A 20,049-nucleotide genomic window follows, 5' to 3' on the forward strand; every position below is an offset into this window, starting at 1 on the left:
CGGCAACACGCGTCCAGGCAGTTGCATCACACGCCTCAGCTGCACGTGAGACACGTGGAATTCTTAGATAGCACTAGCAAACGGAGCAGGTCAGTGTCAGCCTATAGTTCACGTGTGTTTCACGGGAACCTGTGACCAACAAATGTGACCAACAGCTATGTGACCTGCTGTAACAAATGTGACCAACTGAAAGCTATTACGGTGAATTGTGTGGTGTGAACCGAACGTGACCACCAGATAGCACAGCCACCGAACTTTGCACTGAACGTATCATCGCTGTGCGTCGTGCCGTTTTTTTTTTTTTTTTTTGTGTGTGTGTGTTTCTTTTTCTTTCTTATCTCTTTTTCTTCTATCTCTCTGTCGCAACTTCCCAAGCAGCAAAATGTACTGAAAGTCGAGTGCAATAGGGGTGGACGGGTAGCTGGAAGGCCTTGAATAGACTCGCGAAAGTAAAAAAACATTGATAAGACACATACCGTCCACTCCTATTGCACTCGACTTTCAGTACATTGTGCTGCTTGGGTTGCCGCCCGTCTCGGCAGGCAGACCGCCCCCTCTTTCTTTTATTTTTTCTTTCTTTCGATAAACGATACCCCCCCCCCCCCCCCAATAGCTTTCTCCGCTATTTACGATATTTTCCTCTATGACATAGCGATGTACCAATACAAGTTCTCTAATCTCTTCACCAATCGTTCATTGCTTGTGTTTCGACAGGTACCCTCATCTTATAGGGACGGAGCCGCAACCGTGAATTCTTCGTGCCTGGCACACTTCTCTATACTGTCATCAACAGTGTCTCTCTCTACATAATGTGAGTTTTTTTGTGATAACTTCTCATTTCTGCGACCACAAATCCTACGGTTTCCCGCAACTGTGCTCACCTTGAAGAATGTCAAGAGGAAAATGGGCGGTTGTGAAAACATTTACTATATCATGCCCTCTGTGTCCCAGGACATAAGGTAGCGGAAAATGAATGTGTCCCACATATTACATGTATACGTACTCTCTCTCTCTTAACGCAAACACATCGCTGTTGCAATCGTACGTATACAGGGTGTTCAAAACTAAGCTTTCACTAGCACTTTATAAATTGGCAAACAAAAGAAAACTGGTGCTATTTTTCTGGGTAAGAAACAGGTGCTACATAATTAGCAGCACCTGTTTCTTACACAAGCACAAGTAGCGTGAAGTTATCATACGGTTTCCTGCCATCGCTGTGTTTGCATAGCGCTCGTGAAAGCTTAATTTTGAACACCCTGTATAGTGTAGTGTTATACCTCAGATCAGTGATTCTGAAGTTATCCCCCTAAAATGCACAAAGATGATGATGATGATGATGATGCATTGAAGAAGAAAAATGGGGGAATGCATGAAGATGTTTCACAAGCTTCGCTTGTTGGAGTTTATGGACAGAAGAGGAGGCATAGCAATTCCTAATTGCGCATGTTACAGAGTTGTTACGAGTTCAAAGTTTTCTGCCTCATGCCTTATTAATGGCGCAACATTTTAAGAATGACACTTCATGTATCAAAACAACTCCTGTGAGCATTACGACGTCTGCTCTGCATTTGTACAACAGGTAGAGCCGGTACTACGAACGCATGTACAGCAGGTGTTGCTAACGGGGTGTTTTTCGCGTTTTCCCACAGAGAAAATACCCCACAGTGCAGCAGCGTTATTAATAATTAGCACGCAGTTAGACACAGACAGAAAGCAACATGAGCAGTGAATGTGGCTGGTGTGGCGAAATACGTTGCTGGCGCACGACGAAAATTGCTATAATTTCATTTTCCTATCGTAGCTAGGCGTTTCGCAATGGTAAGTCGATCTTGCATGCCATGCGCGTTTGCGGCTTGTGCTGCATGATAATAGTACCAAGAAGACAGTACTGATGGTGCGTCAAACAGCACTGTCGTTGTTGTCGTGCAATATGTGACACGTGTAATAATAATGTCGTGCAATGCGGTGGAAAATACATAGGAGCCCCTAGTGGCGAGACCGTTTGTTATCCCTGCTCCAGAGAGGAAATGACACATGATACTCTTCAGCATCCGCGTACCCGGTCTCAAGGTCTTGGTTTGACATAGTCTCAAGCTGGCTTATTTATGCTTGCTCTGGAACTAACTCTTGAGGGTACTCAGGGTACTCACTTGGGAGGCATTGCCCTGCACACGGTCGATCTCGATATAGCACTCACTCACGATGTCACTGTGCGCCAAATGGTTGTGCGTCCCCTGGTACCATAAGGCTTGCCCCACGGACTTATTACATGGATACTGCAACGCAGACGAGAATTGGACTTCCATACGGCAGGTGGTAAATAAAGGATGTGGGGGGAGAGATTTACTGGACGAATAAGGACATTGCACAGATGTCCTCAGGAAGGGCCCACAGCACTGGAAGAAAAAGAGCCCCACTGTCGCCGAATAGGGACATCGTACTACATAAAATCTGTGGGAGCCATGCGGAAATTCAATGCTGCATGATAATGATTGACAATAATCATTGATAATCACGAGAGGCATCCTCTTTCCTGCGTAAACTCCGACTCACTTCTTGGTGTAGATCATGACAACACACACAATAACTACAACGTCCGACGCCGATGGTCGATCAGGCGACCTAGCCTGGTTCTGGAACCCCGGCCGAACGCCGCGGTACTATATGTAAGAAACTTATTCAAAGCTATACTGGACCATAGTGTACGGTAAACAACGTATCCGACATTAAGTATAAACGGCAGAACGTCTTGAGCGCTCCTATGATAAATGTTGTCGCTCACGAAAATCATGGGCGCTACGTCCTCATGAAACCTATACGCGGACTCTTATTCCTTCACACTCACTCAAACAGAGTGGCCTCCATTGTGGACCGGAAACACAGCGCAGAACACCACACATTTCCAGTGGTGGACGTATTAAGCAATTCAACGCAAGCTTTGACCATTATTTGACCAGTATTCGTGCAGCTGCATCTTAAATGTGATATGATGTGATGTGACGTGATAAAGAAACAAAAAAAGGGGGATGAGCTGTATCTTAGAGATGACGCTTGTTCTCGTCATTTCAGAAGTAAATGGAACCGCTTCGGGCGAATAAAGCGACTCTTAATGCAAGCGACAACAACAAATACACCTCGTGACAATCAGTGAGGAAATGACAGCTCTTTTTCTCATGCCTGGTTTTCGCGATGCTCGCGAACATTGCATAACGTTGCTCTCCGCGTTTCTAAACATGTGCGCACCCTGCACCGCTCATTATCTGTCAAATCCTTTTTCATCAAAAATTGTTCATGTGCATAAACGAAATAAGTTTTCGTGTTTATAGTGTTGTTCGTGTTCTTGTTATTGTTGTTATCGCACTGTTGTTGTCGAGTTGTCGCGTGTAGCAGGATCTCTTTCGTGTGTATACAGGATCAGATAAATCATCTAGAGTAAAGAGAGAACAGAGATTATTCCATCGCTCCTGCATAAATGATATTTCTCTCAATGTACTCGCATATGAGATAAACTTGACAGAAAAAAAGGAAAAAGTAGAACAGAAGAAGCATTACCTAACCGGTAAACGCTGTTTGTTAAACATGTATGCACTGAATGTAATTGTCCCCCTTTTGATAAACACGCCAGGAGCTTTGGCAACAAACATGAAACCAATTCCTATTCGAAAAACAATGGCGAACGTGTTCGTTCTACAGAAATAGCCTCTTAACGGGATTCCGCTGTGATTCATGCATGACACCCAGCAAATAAATGTTTTTCCTTTTTTTTTTTTTTTTGCCGTAATGAATTATTGATGGCGAATACGGCTTCACGTATAAGTCGGCGAGTGCTTTGCTTTGTGCACGCCTCAAAATATTGACACCGCCAAAGTGGACTGGCTGAGATGGAAAATGGAAAGAGACTGCAAAGCGCTGTTTATTTTTGTCGAAAGTGTTCAATGCGATGTTTAACACAAGCCTAGGATGCAAAGAACCCATCTAATCTAATCATCTAATCAGTCAACAATACAAAGAACCCTGTGTGGATTCGAAGAAGGCAACATTTTCAAGCAAATGTTGCCTTGTTGTATTCACTATGATTCTGCTACTATAAACATATTTTTCCAAGCCCATCCATTCATCCATCGTTTCGCCAAGCCCATCGTCTCATTTTCTCGGCAGGCAGGCTGCCCTCTCTCTTTCTATTTTTTTTTTTTTCTTGCGGTAAACGATACCCCCCATACAAATAAACTTTTGCAATGTTGCGCGTTTTCGAGAAGTCGACTTGGTTGGCTCATTGGATTACGCTGCTAAATACTAAACTCGCTTAATCAGTAACTATTTGCTATGTATACAGAGAAATCACACTGAAAACCCATGCATTCAGTCAAATTAATTTCATGGAAAAGCTGGTTTGTTCTCAAAGCAGAATCGGCAGTCTATGCTACTGAGGATGCCGGTAAGGATGCTTCTAATAAAGTTGCTGAGGATACCGCTGACGCTACTACTGAACCGAATAGTCTTATTAGTAACCTAATATTCAGTGTGTGTATCGTAAAGGTAATGCAGCTTCCTTTCAACTAGTCGCAATTTCACCACTGTTTAAGCGCACTATGTCCTGCGCCATTAAACCTCCAGCCATCATTATCATCATTACTACATCAGCCTACGACCAGGGCACTCTTCAGAGGTTGTCACTAGATGTGAAGCCTCTACAGTACACAAGCAGGTGTTCCGCATATTGTTGACAATTCGGTGGACCACAGACGATGAATCACGGACTCGGACGACCGTGGTATCTCATATGGGAGATGGTAGGTAGAATTGGGTCCGTATTTGTGCAAGGAAATCATCTTATAACAGTGTACTTTGCGTTGAATTTAGAAGCTCTTTTCTGGTGCGCCTACTTGTTTTCGCTGATGCCACTATGTCACGGGGTCCACCGGAACAGATTATTCACATTATTGCAACTGAGTTGTACTCGGTAATGACGTCGGTTGTTGGAGCTAGACAGTTTGTCGTCGCTCTGTGCCCAGGTGCTTTGAGGTCAGATTTGGGGTATGAGAAGGTAATCCACTACGATGGAGCTGCTATTGATGCAATATGTAGTGGGGCTTTCTCTGTGGCGTATAGAGCTCAGCAGCAATTGATTACTTTCTGCGCGACAGGTCTCCTTTTCCGGTCTATATACTTGACTTCCGAGTGTCCACTTCCGGTCTAACCTGACTTCCGGTCTATGTACTTGACTTCCCGTTCGACACTTTCACTTACTATATGCATGTCCATTTAATCAGCCATTAATTAGGCTCAATTACTTTCAATTACCCTTTAATTACCGAAGGTAACTAAAGGTTACCAGAGGTAATCTTGAATTTCATTTAATTCTCTTTAACTGACGTAAATCGCCTTTAATTACATTTAATTACCTCCGGTATCCTGCGGTTCCCTTCGGTAATGTTTAATTTCATGTAATATTTCTCTTAATTATCTTACATTTTATCTTGTATCCTTTATCAGTTCATCTTATCTTACGCCTTACACCTTTAAACTCAGCTTTCTTCCTTTAATTACTTTTACCTCTTACTCTTAATTACCTTCAACTACTTCAATTTCATATCATTTACCTCCATTTACATTTACCCTCTTATCTCACCTTTACATCCCCACTTATACCTCTGCCTCAGCAAGGCTTCACCATCTAACACACATACACACACATACATAATACAGCTTTTTCCACTTTGACACTCCTAATGCTAACGCATTAAAAAAAAATGAACCCAGAAACACGGCCAAATAGACGCAACCACAACAAAGTTTTCAGTGGTTGCGTCTATTTGTCCGTGTCTCCACCTTCCGTGTCTTTTTTCCACCTTCCTAATCACGCACCGGTTAGTCTGCGCTCTCTCCTAACTATCGATCATTAATAAGGTCCGTATAATACTATAGGCAGTGAAAAGCAAGCATGTGTAGGGGCAGAGCAGAAGCATCCGGTGAAACGTCAAGATAACCGCTAAATGCCCAGCAGACACAAATAAACTTCCGTTTGCCCTGAAGCTTCTAAGAAGAACACGAAGATATACTAGCTGTCACAGCGGAGTGTGCTTTCGTCGGGTTCAACTGCGTGAGAGGAACTTTTTTGGGCTCTCGAGAGAGAAAATAGGAAGAAGACTTTAGGAGAGGAAGCGTTTTTGCTCGCTTTTTTTTGAACTGATATATTTGAAAGATCGTAAATGTGGGAAGATGGAACAAATGCACTGCACAGGTGTGCGCGTAAGTTGCACGTAATAATACCTTTTTTTGCTTTACTAATTACGTTCTTTCGAATTATATTCATCCTTCTTCGGGTATGAGGATTTATGAACGTGGTCCTTGTCCAGTTGTATGAAACCATGCGTTGTACGAGCGCGTTTCTTACTCTGGTGCATGAAAACGTGCAAGGCTGGAATCAATGACGCTTCCGTGCTTTTTGCTTGCTTGGTGATGCAGGGCTCAATCTTGGCGAGCTGTTTAATTGCTCCTAGACCTGTGCGTCTCTCACAAAGGGGCCTCTCCGATGGGAATTCTCTTTCAAGTCCGTAGAGTTCTCGCAGCGGCAAGTAAACAGGGCCCGTGTTCGTGCTCCCTCCCCGTAAACAAAGGATTTCAAAGAATTCTGAATCGTTCTGTTCATACTGCGTATTTACTGTGACGAACTGAGCTTGAAAGACAAATCTACGTCTTTAGCGTCACCCTCCAAATGTACACAGTTAGGAAAATATCGTCACGTATTGAGATCCTATTTCGAACGTGTTTGCGACGAAAAATCCTTGTGTGCATGCAAAATTCTAATACCGTGCGGTACAAGGTCTATTTCATGTGAATTATTTGCGACTCCAATTTCTCAGAAAGTTCCGCGGTACGACGGTGTCGCAACAATTCCTCCAGTGCTATACCAAATAAATGCGAAAGACAATTGTTCGCATCGATTTGAGACTGAGCGCTACCACGAATACCGTCGTGCTCTGACATCGAGCCCCCCCCCCCCTCCAAAGAAAGGGGGGGGGGTTCTAACTCGGATCTTGAACTCTGACATGGATGGCAAGCGTTATCGTTGTGTAAAAGTTCGCGCGCTCCAAAGCCGTCTTTGGTAGGCTCGCGCAAGAGCTTGTGGCGAATCACGGGCGGAAGTGTCGCATTTAACGGGACTGGGAGATACCCGGGTTCGAATCCCGTTGCCGGCTATGCTGTTTGGTTTTTTTTCTGAGCTTTCCTTAGACGGTTGTCAGACATATGTCGGCACAGTTCCCTTAGAAGTCGACCCAGAACGCACATTCCCCCGGGACGTCAGTCGTGACGTTGCCCACCACTGTGAGGCCGACAATGGCAAGCTCTTTAAGCACCACTACTACCATTTAGCGCGTGTTCAATGGCAAGTTGAAGATCGGGGTCCTGGAGTGTCCGACAGTCAGGCGACGCTGAAGATGGCACTTTCCTCTGGCTGTACCAACGGGAATGGCCGTCCTAATCGCACCTCTGACGCAAGAGCAGGTGACCCAAGCTTATATTGCGAAACATCGTCAAACGACTGAAGCCACCTTATTATGAATGACGTCCCCTGGCGGAGATCTCAGTGGTTATAACAAATAAGAGTTTCTGAAATGAGTGCATAAAACACACTGTTGAGGCGTGCGGCGTGCTTTGTACTGTTCCTGTAGAGCGTTTAAACGATTTAAACCGATTGTGAAACGTTCTGGCTATAGCTCTGGCTACGGCGGCTGCGCGCGAGGTTGGACTTGGATTGACTTCGTAGCACACTACAATCTCAATCCGCTGGAACAGCGGCATGGCCCGGCAGGTTAAAGCGGCCGCTTGCTGGTGGTGGTCGCGCACCATAGTGGTGCCCACAAGGTCGTGCTGAATAAAGACTGGGAGGTGGTGGGTTCGAATCGTACCACCGACTGTGCTGTTTGAGGATCTCCCTGAACTTTCCGGCAGACTTTCCAGGCGAATATCGGCAGAGTTGCCATTGAAGTCGGCCCAGGACGTCACTTCTTCCTGCTGTCCTCTCTCCATCTGTCCACGTCTGTATGCCGCTCATATAGCCACAGTTCCTTCGCGACGCGTGAACACAAAAATAAAAAATAAAATGAAATCCACTGTGAACCAACTTCGGGGCACACTGCATCCAGACAGTACTACTTCAACCTAGATTTTGGTGCGGTATTTTTCATGCGGATAACACTGGTACAGCATATGGCTACCGCCGGCGTTTGACGCGCCGAATGGGAACGAATACATGAGAAAATGGCGACCAAGGCCCGCCTGCCTCATAGCGTGGCGCTTTCGTGCCTTCGAAATATGATGCGTAGAAAAACATGTTCCGTTTCCTTCAATACTTCGGTAGACAGAACAATTTTGCATGGCTTCCGATCTCAAGGTTGCGGGTCCGAACCCGGCCGAGGACGCCAGCAACTTGGTGGCTAGGTGGTGTGCCTTGTGCTGCACACTGCTGTAATACACACACCGACCATTGTGGCAGTATCTCGCGATGTAAAGCCCCGGATTCACATTAAAATGCGTGCATGACGTAATGAAGCACATAGATCTTTCGTAGTGATTGTGTATTGTCTGTATACTCAGAGAACCCTGGTTAGAGATTCAAAATTTCCGGATATTTTGAGCTAATGGAAAAACAAACGGTTCGTTCTACGTTTTCTTCAGAAAAATTGAAGAAAGTACGAAATTTTCACCCTTGTACAAACTAGATTTATTAGCGAACATTAAAGAATAAGCCTTAGCAATAGATATTATACGTTCGTTTCATTTGTCTGGCACAGAAATACCAAATATAATAAGTTCGAGTCAACCATTAGCACAAGGCTTGGCAAGAAGTCGGCCTTAGTTCCCTTAGAAGTTCCCTCAGAAGTCGGCCCAGGACGCACTTTCCCCCAAGGCGTCAGCCGTGACGTTGCCCACCTTTATGAGGCCAACAACGGCGAGCCCGTTCATCATCATCACTACCACCACCACCAGGTTTGGCTTGAACTAGCAGACACATAACGTTATATGCACATTCCCTATAAGTTTGACTCCCCTGTACTAGATTTTCTTGTTATGATGAATCTTTAGAACAAACGGAGATAAGATACACTTTTCGTGGTTACTCATCAGAGTACTGTAGTAGTATCTATCAGAGTATTTACCAGAGTACGAGCGTTTACCATATAAATAAAAACTGGAATAGCTTTAATTTGATCCAACTCAAAAAGGGGCATGTGTTGTTGATCACATGCATGCATTATGTTTTGCCAATACATTCGGAATACTGTTTTTTAAATGTTATGTTGTGGATTGGAAGTTTTTGACAGTTTTTCCGGCGTTAAAGAAACAACGGAAGGAAACAGATTATTTCTTCCATTTTTCCGTTTTATCCTTGTTTGGTTTGTTTCCCTCAAGTCCTCGCATTTCTACACCCAATGCACACGCCATTTTAAGCCATTCAACCTATAACAAACATGGACCCAGGAATATGAACCGCGTATATAGAGATAGGCACAACACGCAGGGGCTAGTATTCTGCGTAGCATGCGGTCATGTAAATGACCCAGAACTTATCGGTGAGTAAATATTTATCCAGAGAGTCAGGTCTGTCGATGGCACACTTTGCGCAGCTCCGTTTACTCCCCCCCCCTCCCTTCTGTAGTCAGCACGTACTTTCCAGTGTAGGCCTAACCAAACTGCTGACCAGATGGCGATAGCAACGCACGTCACGAGCTCCATGCAACGATCCTGATAAATAATGTCGCAGGCGAAGGCACCGTTTTTCTGCGGGCATGCCATCTTCAGTGGTTTATTCCGAGCACGAGGAAGAAGTTCGCGCATTACCTATTTGGCCAAGGTCCGTTAAGATGATTTATTAACGGGACCAACTTTGAGCTGATATATCGCGACGTCAACCACAGTTCTCCTGAGCCATACTGATGATCATCAACTGCGCTCGAGAACAGTTTGTGGGATCCGGAGATATATTATGTGGCAATGTGATTTGCTCTGTGCTAGTAAGCAGAACAGACAGCCAGATTGCGGCCGTACCTAACATAAAGAAGAAGAAGAAAAAACTTTACCGTAATGTAAACGTGTCGTAGCCGCCAGCAGTTCAAAATTACGTGAACGGCTTGTGACAATCCTGTGTTTGAACGTCATGAACCCCATCTTTTAGTGTCCAAACGTGTATGCAACACCACTGTTCCCTGCAAAACTCTTTTGCTTCCTATAAGACGTCGTGGTAGTGGTGGCGGTGGTGGTGATGATGATCATGACGAGACCTATATAAGATGTAATCTTTGTAATCTTCTGTCCTGTCACGACCTGCTCACAGCTCCTGTTCAAGCTCCCTTCTTGCTCGTCCCCCTCGTCACACCAGATAAGATAGTCGCCATATTTCTCGTAGTCTCGTTAGTCGCCGATAAGTTCTCACGCGTGAAAGAAGAAGTAGTAGAAAGAAGAAGTCTAATGTTTTCGTCAGTGGATCTTTTGCTTTCTAGACCTCTTTGGCCACGAGAGCCACGGGTACCCATATAGGTTGCCTATCTTCGAACTACGAGTAGTATAGCCGGAGTATAGCAGCATCAACATCGCAGGGAGGTAACGCCGATACATCAAGTACTCCGGCTATCTCACTATCTCATTCACCTTTATAGTCACAGGTGCTCTTGCGCCAAAAAAAAATAAATAAATACATCATCGTCATCATCATTGTCACCAACATTCATCTTACCGGAGATAAGGTGTCTTCTCCGTTAGGAAAAATTGGTGGTGATAGTAATGTGACAAAGAAAAAACATGGAAATTTGAGTCTCGACGAAGTCGAACTGGCTACACCACACTCTTAAAAATGAACTTCACCGCATAGCACGCTCCTAACCAACCATAATCTTTAATGATATCGTTATCTGCCTTGACTTGTTGAAAACGGGAGGCGTACGCCTTTTCTGTGAATAATTATGAACAGCATAAGTGGCACAAAAAAGGCATATGCCTCCCGTTCTTAACAAATCGGGGCATATAAATAACGATATCATTAAAGACGATGGTTGGCTAGGAGCATGCTATACGGTAAAGTTCATTTTTAAGAGTGCAGGACGCTTACACAGACAGAGAAAATACAAACACATTCACGAGTTAAAGTGATGGAGGTCAACGTGTAGTTCAAAAGTTTCAACCAAGTGAGTGTAAAATGTCGGAATCGCTGGGAGCACACACAGCACACATCCAGCGAGTCGTAGAATGTCCATAAACCCGGTTGTATGTAGAAAGTCTTCAAGTGCTCTCAGCGCCTTGTCGGAAAAAGGGGGTACCTAATCGAATTTCCAAGTTGTTGGGAAGAGGGGAGGGATTGTACAGTGCAATGTCACTCAATGTAATCGTGGGTGATTTTCCCTCTTCTATCCTGTCTCTCAACTGACCTTCATCAAACACCAATCTCTCATTTCCCTTCTCCAAGATGTCTTCCCATTCGCGAAATTGAATTACGTCATACTTTCTATCTAATTTGCCAGACTTTTTTTCTTTATTATTCAAGATCACGAAGTTCCTCGAGCACTTTTGGTGTTTTATTTTATGCATTGTATTTTATGACCATCTTTTCTTGTTTCCGCCAGCTCGCAAGCGGAAGTTGTTCCATGAGTGAAGACTTCTCTACGTTTGAAAGTGTTGCATGTCCATTTCCCACACTCTTCATCAAGGTTTTCACTTTTCAGGGTTAATATTAATCAGTTTAATCAGGTTAATAAGGTTTTGTTTTGTTTTTCGCTACAGCTGAAGATCTGCTTTCATTATACCGGTTACAACCGTAAATATGAATACGCTGCTTTACCGTCCTTTAGAGAGAGAGAGAGAGAGAGAAAAAAAAAAAAGAAACATGGCGCTCTCATAGATTCCTGGCACATTCAAACGATGTTTTTGCCGAACCGATAGGAGGATTATTGCCAAGCGTAGCCTCGCAATTTAACACGCGGCATATTTTCCAGGTGAAACAAGTATTAGAAAGACTGTTTCGGAGTTCCCTCAGCATTCATCGCACAATATAATTCGCTTGTAAGTAAAGCTTGACAACGCTGCTACCTGATACCAGGATTGCGTGATACGCGCACGCTGGAAATGGATTTGAAATGTTTTCACGCGGAACTTACCGGCGTATACAGGAGTGAAAGGAGTATATAGTGCATACCTCATTTCATCTTGACATTAAATATTGAAAGGCAGTGCTATTTGTAGGGTTGTACATGTCAGGATGCTCCTAGTGTTTGATAGAATGCTTCTACGTTTTCAGTTTTCACATATAGTATCCAGTGTTTATTTTATTTTTATTCGTTACAAAATTTTTATAAAAAATCTAGCAGGGCAAAATAGATGCCGTTTTTTCTGTTGGGTTATATGGCCAGGCGAACATTCACTCGAAGGAAGTATGCAACAACAAAAATCACGAATTACCAAAAAATCATTAACACTTTAATGAGGGGATTTCGCGCAAAAGTGATGTAGCGTGCAGAACGGGAGACATTCCTTCTGAATTTCGCTATGCAAATGAGCCGAAACAAGAACTACGCACTTTGTTTCGAGCGCAAAAATGACGCGACCTTCGCCTTATCCGGGTTCAAAAGCGGTGGTGGTGCTACTGCTGCTGCTGAAATAGCTCGCAGTTGTCGGCCTCAAAGACGTGGGTAACATCAACGACTAACGCTCTGGAGGAATGTGCGTCTTGGGCCGACTTCTGAGGGAACTGTGCCGACATATGTCTGACAGTGTCTGAGGAAAACCCAGGAAAAACCCCAGACAGCACAGACGGCAACGGGATTCGAACCCAGGTACCTCCCAATCTCAACGTGACGTGGCCAGCACGCTAAGCACTCAGCCACGTGAAGGCGTCCTACCTGGCCAACAGATTAGCCCCTACACCAATCAGCTCCACCGCTCCAAAGCACGTGGCCCTCTAACGGGGATTGCCTGTCGCTCTTTCTGCACTAGAAAAGTGCGTAGTTCTTGTTTCGGGTCATTTGCATAGCGAAGTTCAGCGACGGATATTTCAACAGAGGTGCGCGTTTAAGGGTTTTTTTAAACATGGAATGGCTTTCAACGAGGAAGATCGTGTTCTATTACCTAGCTTTTGCCCGAAATCCCCTAATTAAAGAGTTAATTCATTATTTTAGGTAATTAGTGATCCTGTAGTTACATACTTTCACCGAGAGAATGTTCGCCTGGCCATATAACTCAACTGCAAAACGGCATCTATTTTGCTCTGCTAGTTTTTTTAATAAGACTTTTGTAACAACTACAACAACTTCGGGAACATGAACGTATTTTGTTGATTTGCAAGCTAACAATAAGACGGAGCACGCATCGATTAAGGTTGCTATACTTATATGTAAATCACTGTGTAAAAAGTAACGTAGACTTATATACTCAATCATTTCAGCAACGGATTCTCCGTAATGCTAATTCAAGGCATCTAAGGCAGCTCAACGACAGAATAGATTATTTCAAGTACTCTGTTTTTTTGTTTTTTTTTCTCGCGCTATATATCTAAATGAAATGCACTGACAGATAGTGTTGTCACCGCACCTTCGATTGCTGCATTTTCATATTGATCTCATCCGCCAGAATGACAATGATTTGGATAGAGACGTTTGCTTAGGCATACACTCTTAAAAATGAACTTCACCGCATATCACGCTCCTAGCCAACCATCATCCCGAATTATATCGCTCCATCGTCGTTACGGTCGTTACGAGCTAACGAGTGGCGGGAAATTCAAAAAGGCGGGCGGGAAATTCAAAAAGATGGGCACGTGACACATTGCGCGTGACGTATATCACGCTCTTCACGTATCGCGCGAAAAGCTCTGTGCACGTGTTTTACCACGTGCCCTTGTCGACAAGTGCCCCGCCCCTCGTTAGCTAGTAACGCGTGCGAGCGATTAAGCCCCCAGATTCGTTAAAAACGGGAGGCGTACGCCTTTTTTGTGACACTTATGCTATTCATAATTGTCGCAAAAAAGGCGTACGCCTCCCCTTTTCAGCAAATCAGGGCAGATAACGATATCATTCGAGATGATGGTTTGCTAGGAGCGTGCTATGCGGTGAAGTTCATTTCTAAGAGTGTAGGATACACTAGCAGTCGCTGTCAGCAGAACAGGAAGAGTAACAATGTTGAATAACGGGCTACCTGCACTCTTAGAAATGAACTTCACCGCATAGCACGCTCCTTGCCAACCATCATCTCGAATGATATCGTTATCTTCCCTGACTTGTTGAAAACGGGGGGCGTACGCCTCCCGTTTTCAACAAATCAGGGAAGATAACGATATCATTGGAGATGATGGTTTGCTAGGAGCGTGCTATGCGGTGAAGTTCATTTTTAAGAGTGTGGTTACGACCCAAGTTCATAGCGCGAATCAACAGACTAGAAGCGGAACCGGAGAGAGACCGTTGTCCCCGAGGCGCGTGTCTTTATTCTCTGCTATTATCATCTGCATCTTTATTCTCTTCTATTATCATCTGCAACTTCTCGTCATGAATATAGTTGGGAGTAGAGTTACACGTTAAGTTACACGTTAAGTTACACGTTAAGTTACACGTTAAGTTACACGTTAAGTTACACGTTAAGTTACACGTTAAGTTACACGTTAGTTACACGTAAGATTACAGTTACACGTTACAAGTTACGTTACAGTTACACGTAAGTTACACGTTACACTAAGTCAGCCTATTTGTGTGGCGACACGCTGCACGTGCCGCGGGGTAGGACCGGGGGTAATTTCGACCACTTGGGGTTGTTTGACTCGTCATGAAGTTATTACTTGAGTAGACAGGACAGCAGAAAAATGAGCCTTTTTCATCAAGTTTTTTCTTTCCTTCTTCTTTCGGGTTAGTGGCTACATGGGAAGGCGCATTATGTGACGTTGGCCTTCTTCTATGTGAATGCATTCGTACATGCGGCAATGTATTAGTCATTAAGGTACTAGGCAAGCGAAAAAAATTCATCTACAAGCAGGATTACAAAAAATGACCGTGAGAAGGCAAACGTACACCTGGAAGACAAATACTGCTAATGCTGATTGGGTACTCGCTATCTGTCGATACTCGACAATTTGTTTCTGTATACTTCTGTGAGCTCTTGGCTCAGGCATCAGCGGAATGCATACAACATATTACATACACCGTCTACGGCAGGTAAGCTGCATGTGAGAGCGCGCAGAAATCTTCACTGCACGCATCCAAACTCGTTTGCATTGATTGTTACTGAAGAACCCCCGAGATGAGGGACACGGAAAAAAGGGGACAAACACAACGAAATTCACCAGCTCGCTTGCTTCCTAACTATTCTATCAGTATTGTATTCATTGATTGGCCACACTTACCAAAAAGCTTTGAGGCCGAAAAGAAGACTCTGTGTCGTCATTGTCATTTGTATCGATCCTTGTTGCAGGGCTCCACGCAAATGATGCAAGCTCTAGTATGGGTGGTTGACCAGGGAACCAGCTCCCGTGTGATAGTGGTTAGGATGATCGCGGTCCACATCGAAACTGGGAGGTGAGGTGGGTTCGAATCCCCGCACCGACTGTGCTGCCTCGGGTTTTCCCTTGGGCTTTCGGCAGACTTTCCAGATGAATTTCGACCCAGTTCCCCCTGAAGTCGGCCCAGGAGGCATAACTAACCCCCCTGTCCTCCACTCCTTATTGGTGTCCTCTCTCCATCTGTCCACGTCTGTACGCCGGTCATAGCCACAGTTGCTTCACGGCGCTAACACGCAATTTTAAAAAAGTTGACCCGTGAAGGAAAAATATGGCTCTGATGAGCGCCTAATTAAAAATGCAAAAACTGCAGAAGCTATCAGTTCGTCCGTTCGCTTCAATCTCATCGTCATCATTTATTGTTGTTGTTGTTGTTGTTTTGCGTGTGTGTCGGTATCAGATTGCCATATATTTTCGCCGGAACAATTCATATCGATAGGTGTACAATATCGGTATGGCGACAGAGTGTCACACTATGCAGCCATCCTCCAATGGTAAGATCCATCCATTCGAAAGAAAGCTCTACCCTGCAAGGTCCCAGGGACACATATTATTTTCCACTGAAGACTGCCACACTGTTTTACGATCACTAGTAAACTCTAAGCCTTTCGCAAAGGAAAGCAGATGCCTAATCCTTCTTAGAGGAAAGCTCCCGGCTATAATGCTGTAATGAAGCGGACGAGCCGGTGGTGACCAAGATCCGAAATTGCATTCCAGAGCCATCCAAGCAGCGCCTCGTCAGCGACTCGGCCGTCCAATCTCGGCTTCTAATTATAAATGCAGCTCGCAGGCGTTTTGTCCAAGCAGATCCTACCAAACGTGAACTTCAACACGAAGTTTTCAGGCGAAGCGTTTCAAGCTCTTGATTCTTTGAACATGAATATCAACATTTGTCGTTTTTTGTCGATGCTGTCGCAGCATATAGTAAACATCCAGCTATATTGTATCGCAAGAGGCGAATACTAATGTTCCGAGTCGGAAGTTCGTGTAGGGTATATATACAATGTATATAGCGTGTTCTTCCGGTCATGCCTTAAATTTCCTACTAAAAATGTCTGGGAGACTACAATCGGGTCATGTTTTATTTCATGTGAGCTAAATGGTCGGGCGTTTTTCTTTTTCTTTACGACCATCCGATTTTATTTTATCCTTGTCATATACAGCATGGCGTATTCGTACGTGATACGAAGACAAAGGTCAGAAGCAGAAATGTTTCTCCATAAAGCTCTTGCGCATCTCTGTATGCAAATCAAGTACGAGTATTACAGTGGCGCTCAGTCAATGATTGACGACCTTGACATTGAGGTTTCCGGGCTAACCTCTCTATGTATATATATATATATATATATTTTATATATATATATTCAATCCAATCCAGGTTTGCGATAGTTCGTCCACTCACTCCGTCTACGGGTCAGCGCGTTCTGTCAACACCTCCTAGATAGGGAAAGCCTACTTATTCGTGGACGTGACGTAACAACTAAGAGTCAGCCAATCAGGATCGTGTTTTTAACGGCGGTAGCCAATCAGGAACGTGCTTTCAGCGGTCGTAGCCATGGAGACGAACCACCGTCGTCTGCGAGTAGTGATTGAATGTCCCCGCGTACTAAATGGGAAACCTTTAAACTAAAGCGCAAAACGGTCCCACATCTTTCTCAAGACGAACGTAGCGAAGGAGGGAGAGAAGGAAAATAAGCATGCCTTCTGTATCTATAGGTGGCGTTGGTTGTCTGTATTCCTTGCTGTTCAATGTGAACGAAATCGCTGCGTCACAAACTCTTAGCCCTTCCTAATTAAGACTTCCAAAAAGAGAAATATTGCCCAGCCATGAACACCGGCCTTGTCTGCCGAACTGGCGACAGGGTGTCCCTCTAGCGGCGACAGACGATGGAACACAAGAACTACGTTTCGGATGTTGCATAGGAGTAGAATGAGTTATTTATTTCGAAATACTCTGAAATACTTAAAATGCCAACCGCAGCTCGTGCACAAAGTCGTCGAAATTTGTGACGTAATTTATGTTCCCGCTCATGTGCCTCCTATTAACTTTCTCCCTCCCCCACCTCTCTCTCTCTCTCTCTCTCTCTCTCTCCCTTTTTCTTCCATCCCATTTCTCCTGTTAACTTTTTTAGTGTACCCCCGGCCGATCGCGTTCGACACTTGGATGCCTCATGACACAAGCGACCTATACTTCTGGTGGTACATCCAAATGATAGTAACACGTATCAAACTCTACTAGACAGGTAAACAATGAGACAATCACAGATCAGACTGTCAAAGTGTACCGTACACGAATTAATCGTGAAATTTTCGGACGCCAAACTTGCACTGAAAAACTGCATCTCTATTTCTCTTCTACCAGTCCGTTTTTACAAGTCACCAAGACTTTTTAATCTGTTTCGTGGCACTCCGATAGAGACCTTGTAGCTGGAGCTCAACATGAACATATTCTTCCACAGGAGAGAACGAAGTGAGAAGGATGACGATAGGGAGAGAGAGAGAGAGGGAGAGACGCCCCCTTTCCTCAAACGAGGCGCGCCGGAGCCCCATCAGAACATCCGCTTCGCCTCTGGCAACCGGCAGACCGCAGTCCTGCCTCGGCCGGCCGTGCCGTTCACGTTCTATTCGAAGCGATGATTGAAGATGATCAGCCGGTTATGACCACCACCAACGAGAGCGTTATTTCCAACGACACCAGCTATTGGACCTACTTATATATCAACAGTTCTTCTCGAACTTCACTTCTCTCCAGTAATGTTTCCCTGCAAGTTCAAAACATCTCCAATACGGACTACCCGCCCATGCACGCGCTTGGATTGGAAATGCAAGCCTTCCTCATCACCCTGTACAGCTTAACTGCAGTTTTGTCGCTGGGGGGAAACATTCTCGTGATTGCCGTGCTGTTATTGGGTAAGAGGTCGTCGCGCGAACTGAGATTCTTTTTGGTGAACTTGGCCCTGTCGGATATTACTATGGCAGTGTTCTCCATACCGTTTACGTACACGGATTTCATGCTCGGTAGATGGATATTCGACCCCTTGTTCTGTCCCGTGGTGCTGTTCATGCAGCACGTGTCTGTGATTGTGTCCGTGTACACGCTCACGGCTATTGGAGTCGATCGGTGAGTTCCTTTATTGTTTATTTACACAACAGGTGATGGCGATGCTTTAGTGTTTCTTGTTCCATCTTTACATTGTCTTGAAACAAAGCTGCTCTTTATTGAATCATATACGCATAACACTGGCGCAAAAGAGTTGGCGAAAAAGGAAGGTTGGTACTACGCTCAAAACGAAAGAGCGAATGATGAATGGTAGTTTCGTTAGTTCATTCGAATTCATTGAACTATCCACTGAGTGTTGTACGTCATGTTTCCAAATACTGGGTCTCTAATTCTACATAAAGATTAAAAAAAATTATTTTCCATCATATTTAAATTTTTTCTTATATTGAAGAGACCATCCACCGTAGATATACGCGATCTACAAGACGCGCAATATACGTGAAGTGGTTACAGTGTTTCAATTAGATCTCTTTTTGTTTTCCGTATTGTTATTGTAGGCAAAAACTTTAATTTACGTATTGATACGGTAATGGGTTTAGCAACGTCATACTCTAATATTTTGCGGCTCGACAGTGCATTATTCGATATCTGACTAAATATGTGAAGGTTATGTCGCGAGCTATAGTTTCGTACTATTTCTTGTTCGGAAAGACTATCCGTGGGCCTCCGGATTTTACCAGAATTACGCTCTTCAAGGCCTGGCGATAAGGATGGCAGAAAAAGAAGCAATGTTAATGTTGTGATCGAAAACGTTATACCTAAATATCATGGCGCTCTATACAGAAGGTCGATATACTTATACTTAACAATAACAATAATAGAGTTATACTTACAATACTTCTAATAATACTTATAGAATAACAATATATAAGAATACTTATGCGCTCCTTTATACTAGATGTGCCACCAGCGGCATATGGCCGGGTGGGTAAAAGTATGTTCGTTCGTTGGTGGTTACTCCGAGGTCGTGCTGTAGAATGGGAGATGGTGGATTCGAATTCTACACCATCTGGCCGAGATTTTCCCTCCGTTCCCCGACAGGCTTTAAAGACGAATGTCGGCATACAGTTGCCCTGAAGTCGGCCCAGGACGCATACTAACCCTCCTCCCCTGTGTCCCGCTCCTGCCCGGTGTCCCTTCTCCACCTGTCCACGTCTGTACGCCGCTCACAGCCACAGTTGCTTCGCGGCGCTAACACGGAGTTTATTTAAGCTACCTATATCGTTTTCCAGTGCCCGCACTTGTTGATATGTTGGTTTCATATAGTATCATTATTTCTTAGGATTATTAATTATTTATGTAGCTATTTTGATACGATACGTATTTATTATTTAATTTACTATATTTTCTTATTTAATATTTCTTATCTGACTCGAATATTTTCATTTCTCACAGCATTACTATCGATACGATGCTCCCTTTGAAAACGAGCACTTCTCACAGATCCATGACAGGGGTG

At 44.2% G+C, this 20,049-nt stretch overlaps 1 protein-coding gene across 3 annotated transcripts in view; it reads left to right on the forward strand.

Annotated features, from left to right (window-relative positions):
- The first annotated feature begins 692 nt into the window (after positions 1 to 692).
- LOC135367886 (RYamide receptor-like) overlaps positions 693 to 20,049 on the forward strand; it is a 93,183-nt gene continuing 73,826 nt past the window's right edge. For all 3 annotated transcript variants that reach the window (XM_064600984.1, XM_064600983.1, XM_064600985.1), the window contains exon 1: positions 693 to 811. In XM_064600984.1, coding sequence (XP_064457054.1) covers positions 810 to 811 — 2 coding nt within the window. In that variant the 5' untranslated portion in view covers positions 693 to 809. The remainder of the gene's footprint in view (positions 812 to 20,049) is intronic.

This window comes from Ornithodoros turicata, chromosome 9 (genome assembly GCF_037126465.1).
Source record: "Ornithodoros turicata isolate Travis chromosome 9, ASM3712646v1, whole genome shotgun sequence".
Lineage (NCBI taxonomy): Eukaryota > Metazoa > Arthropoda > Arachnida > Ixodida > Argasidae > Ornithodoros > Ornithodoros turicata.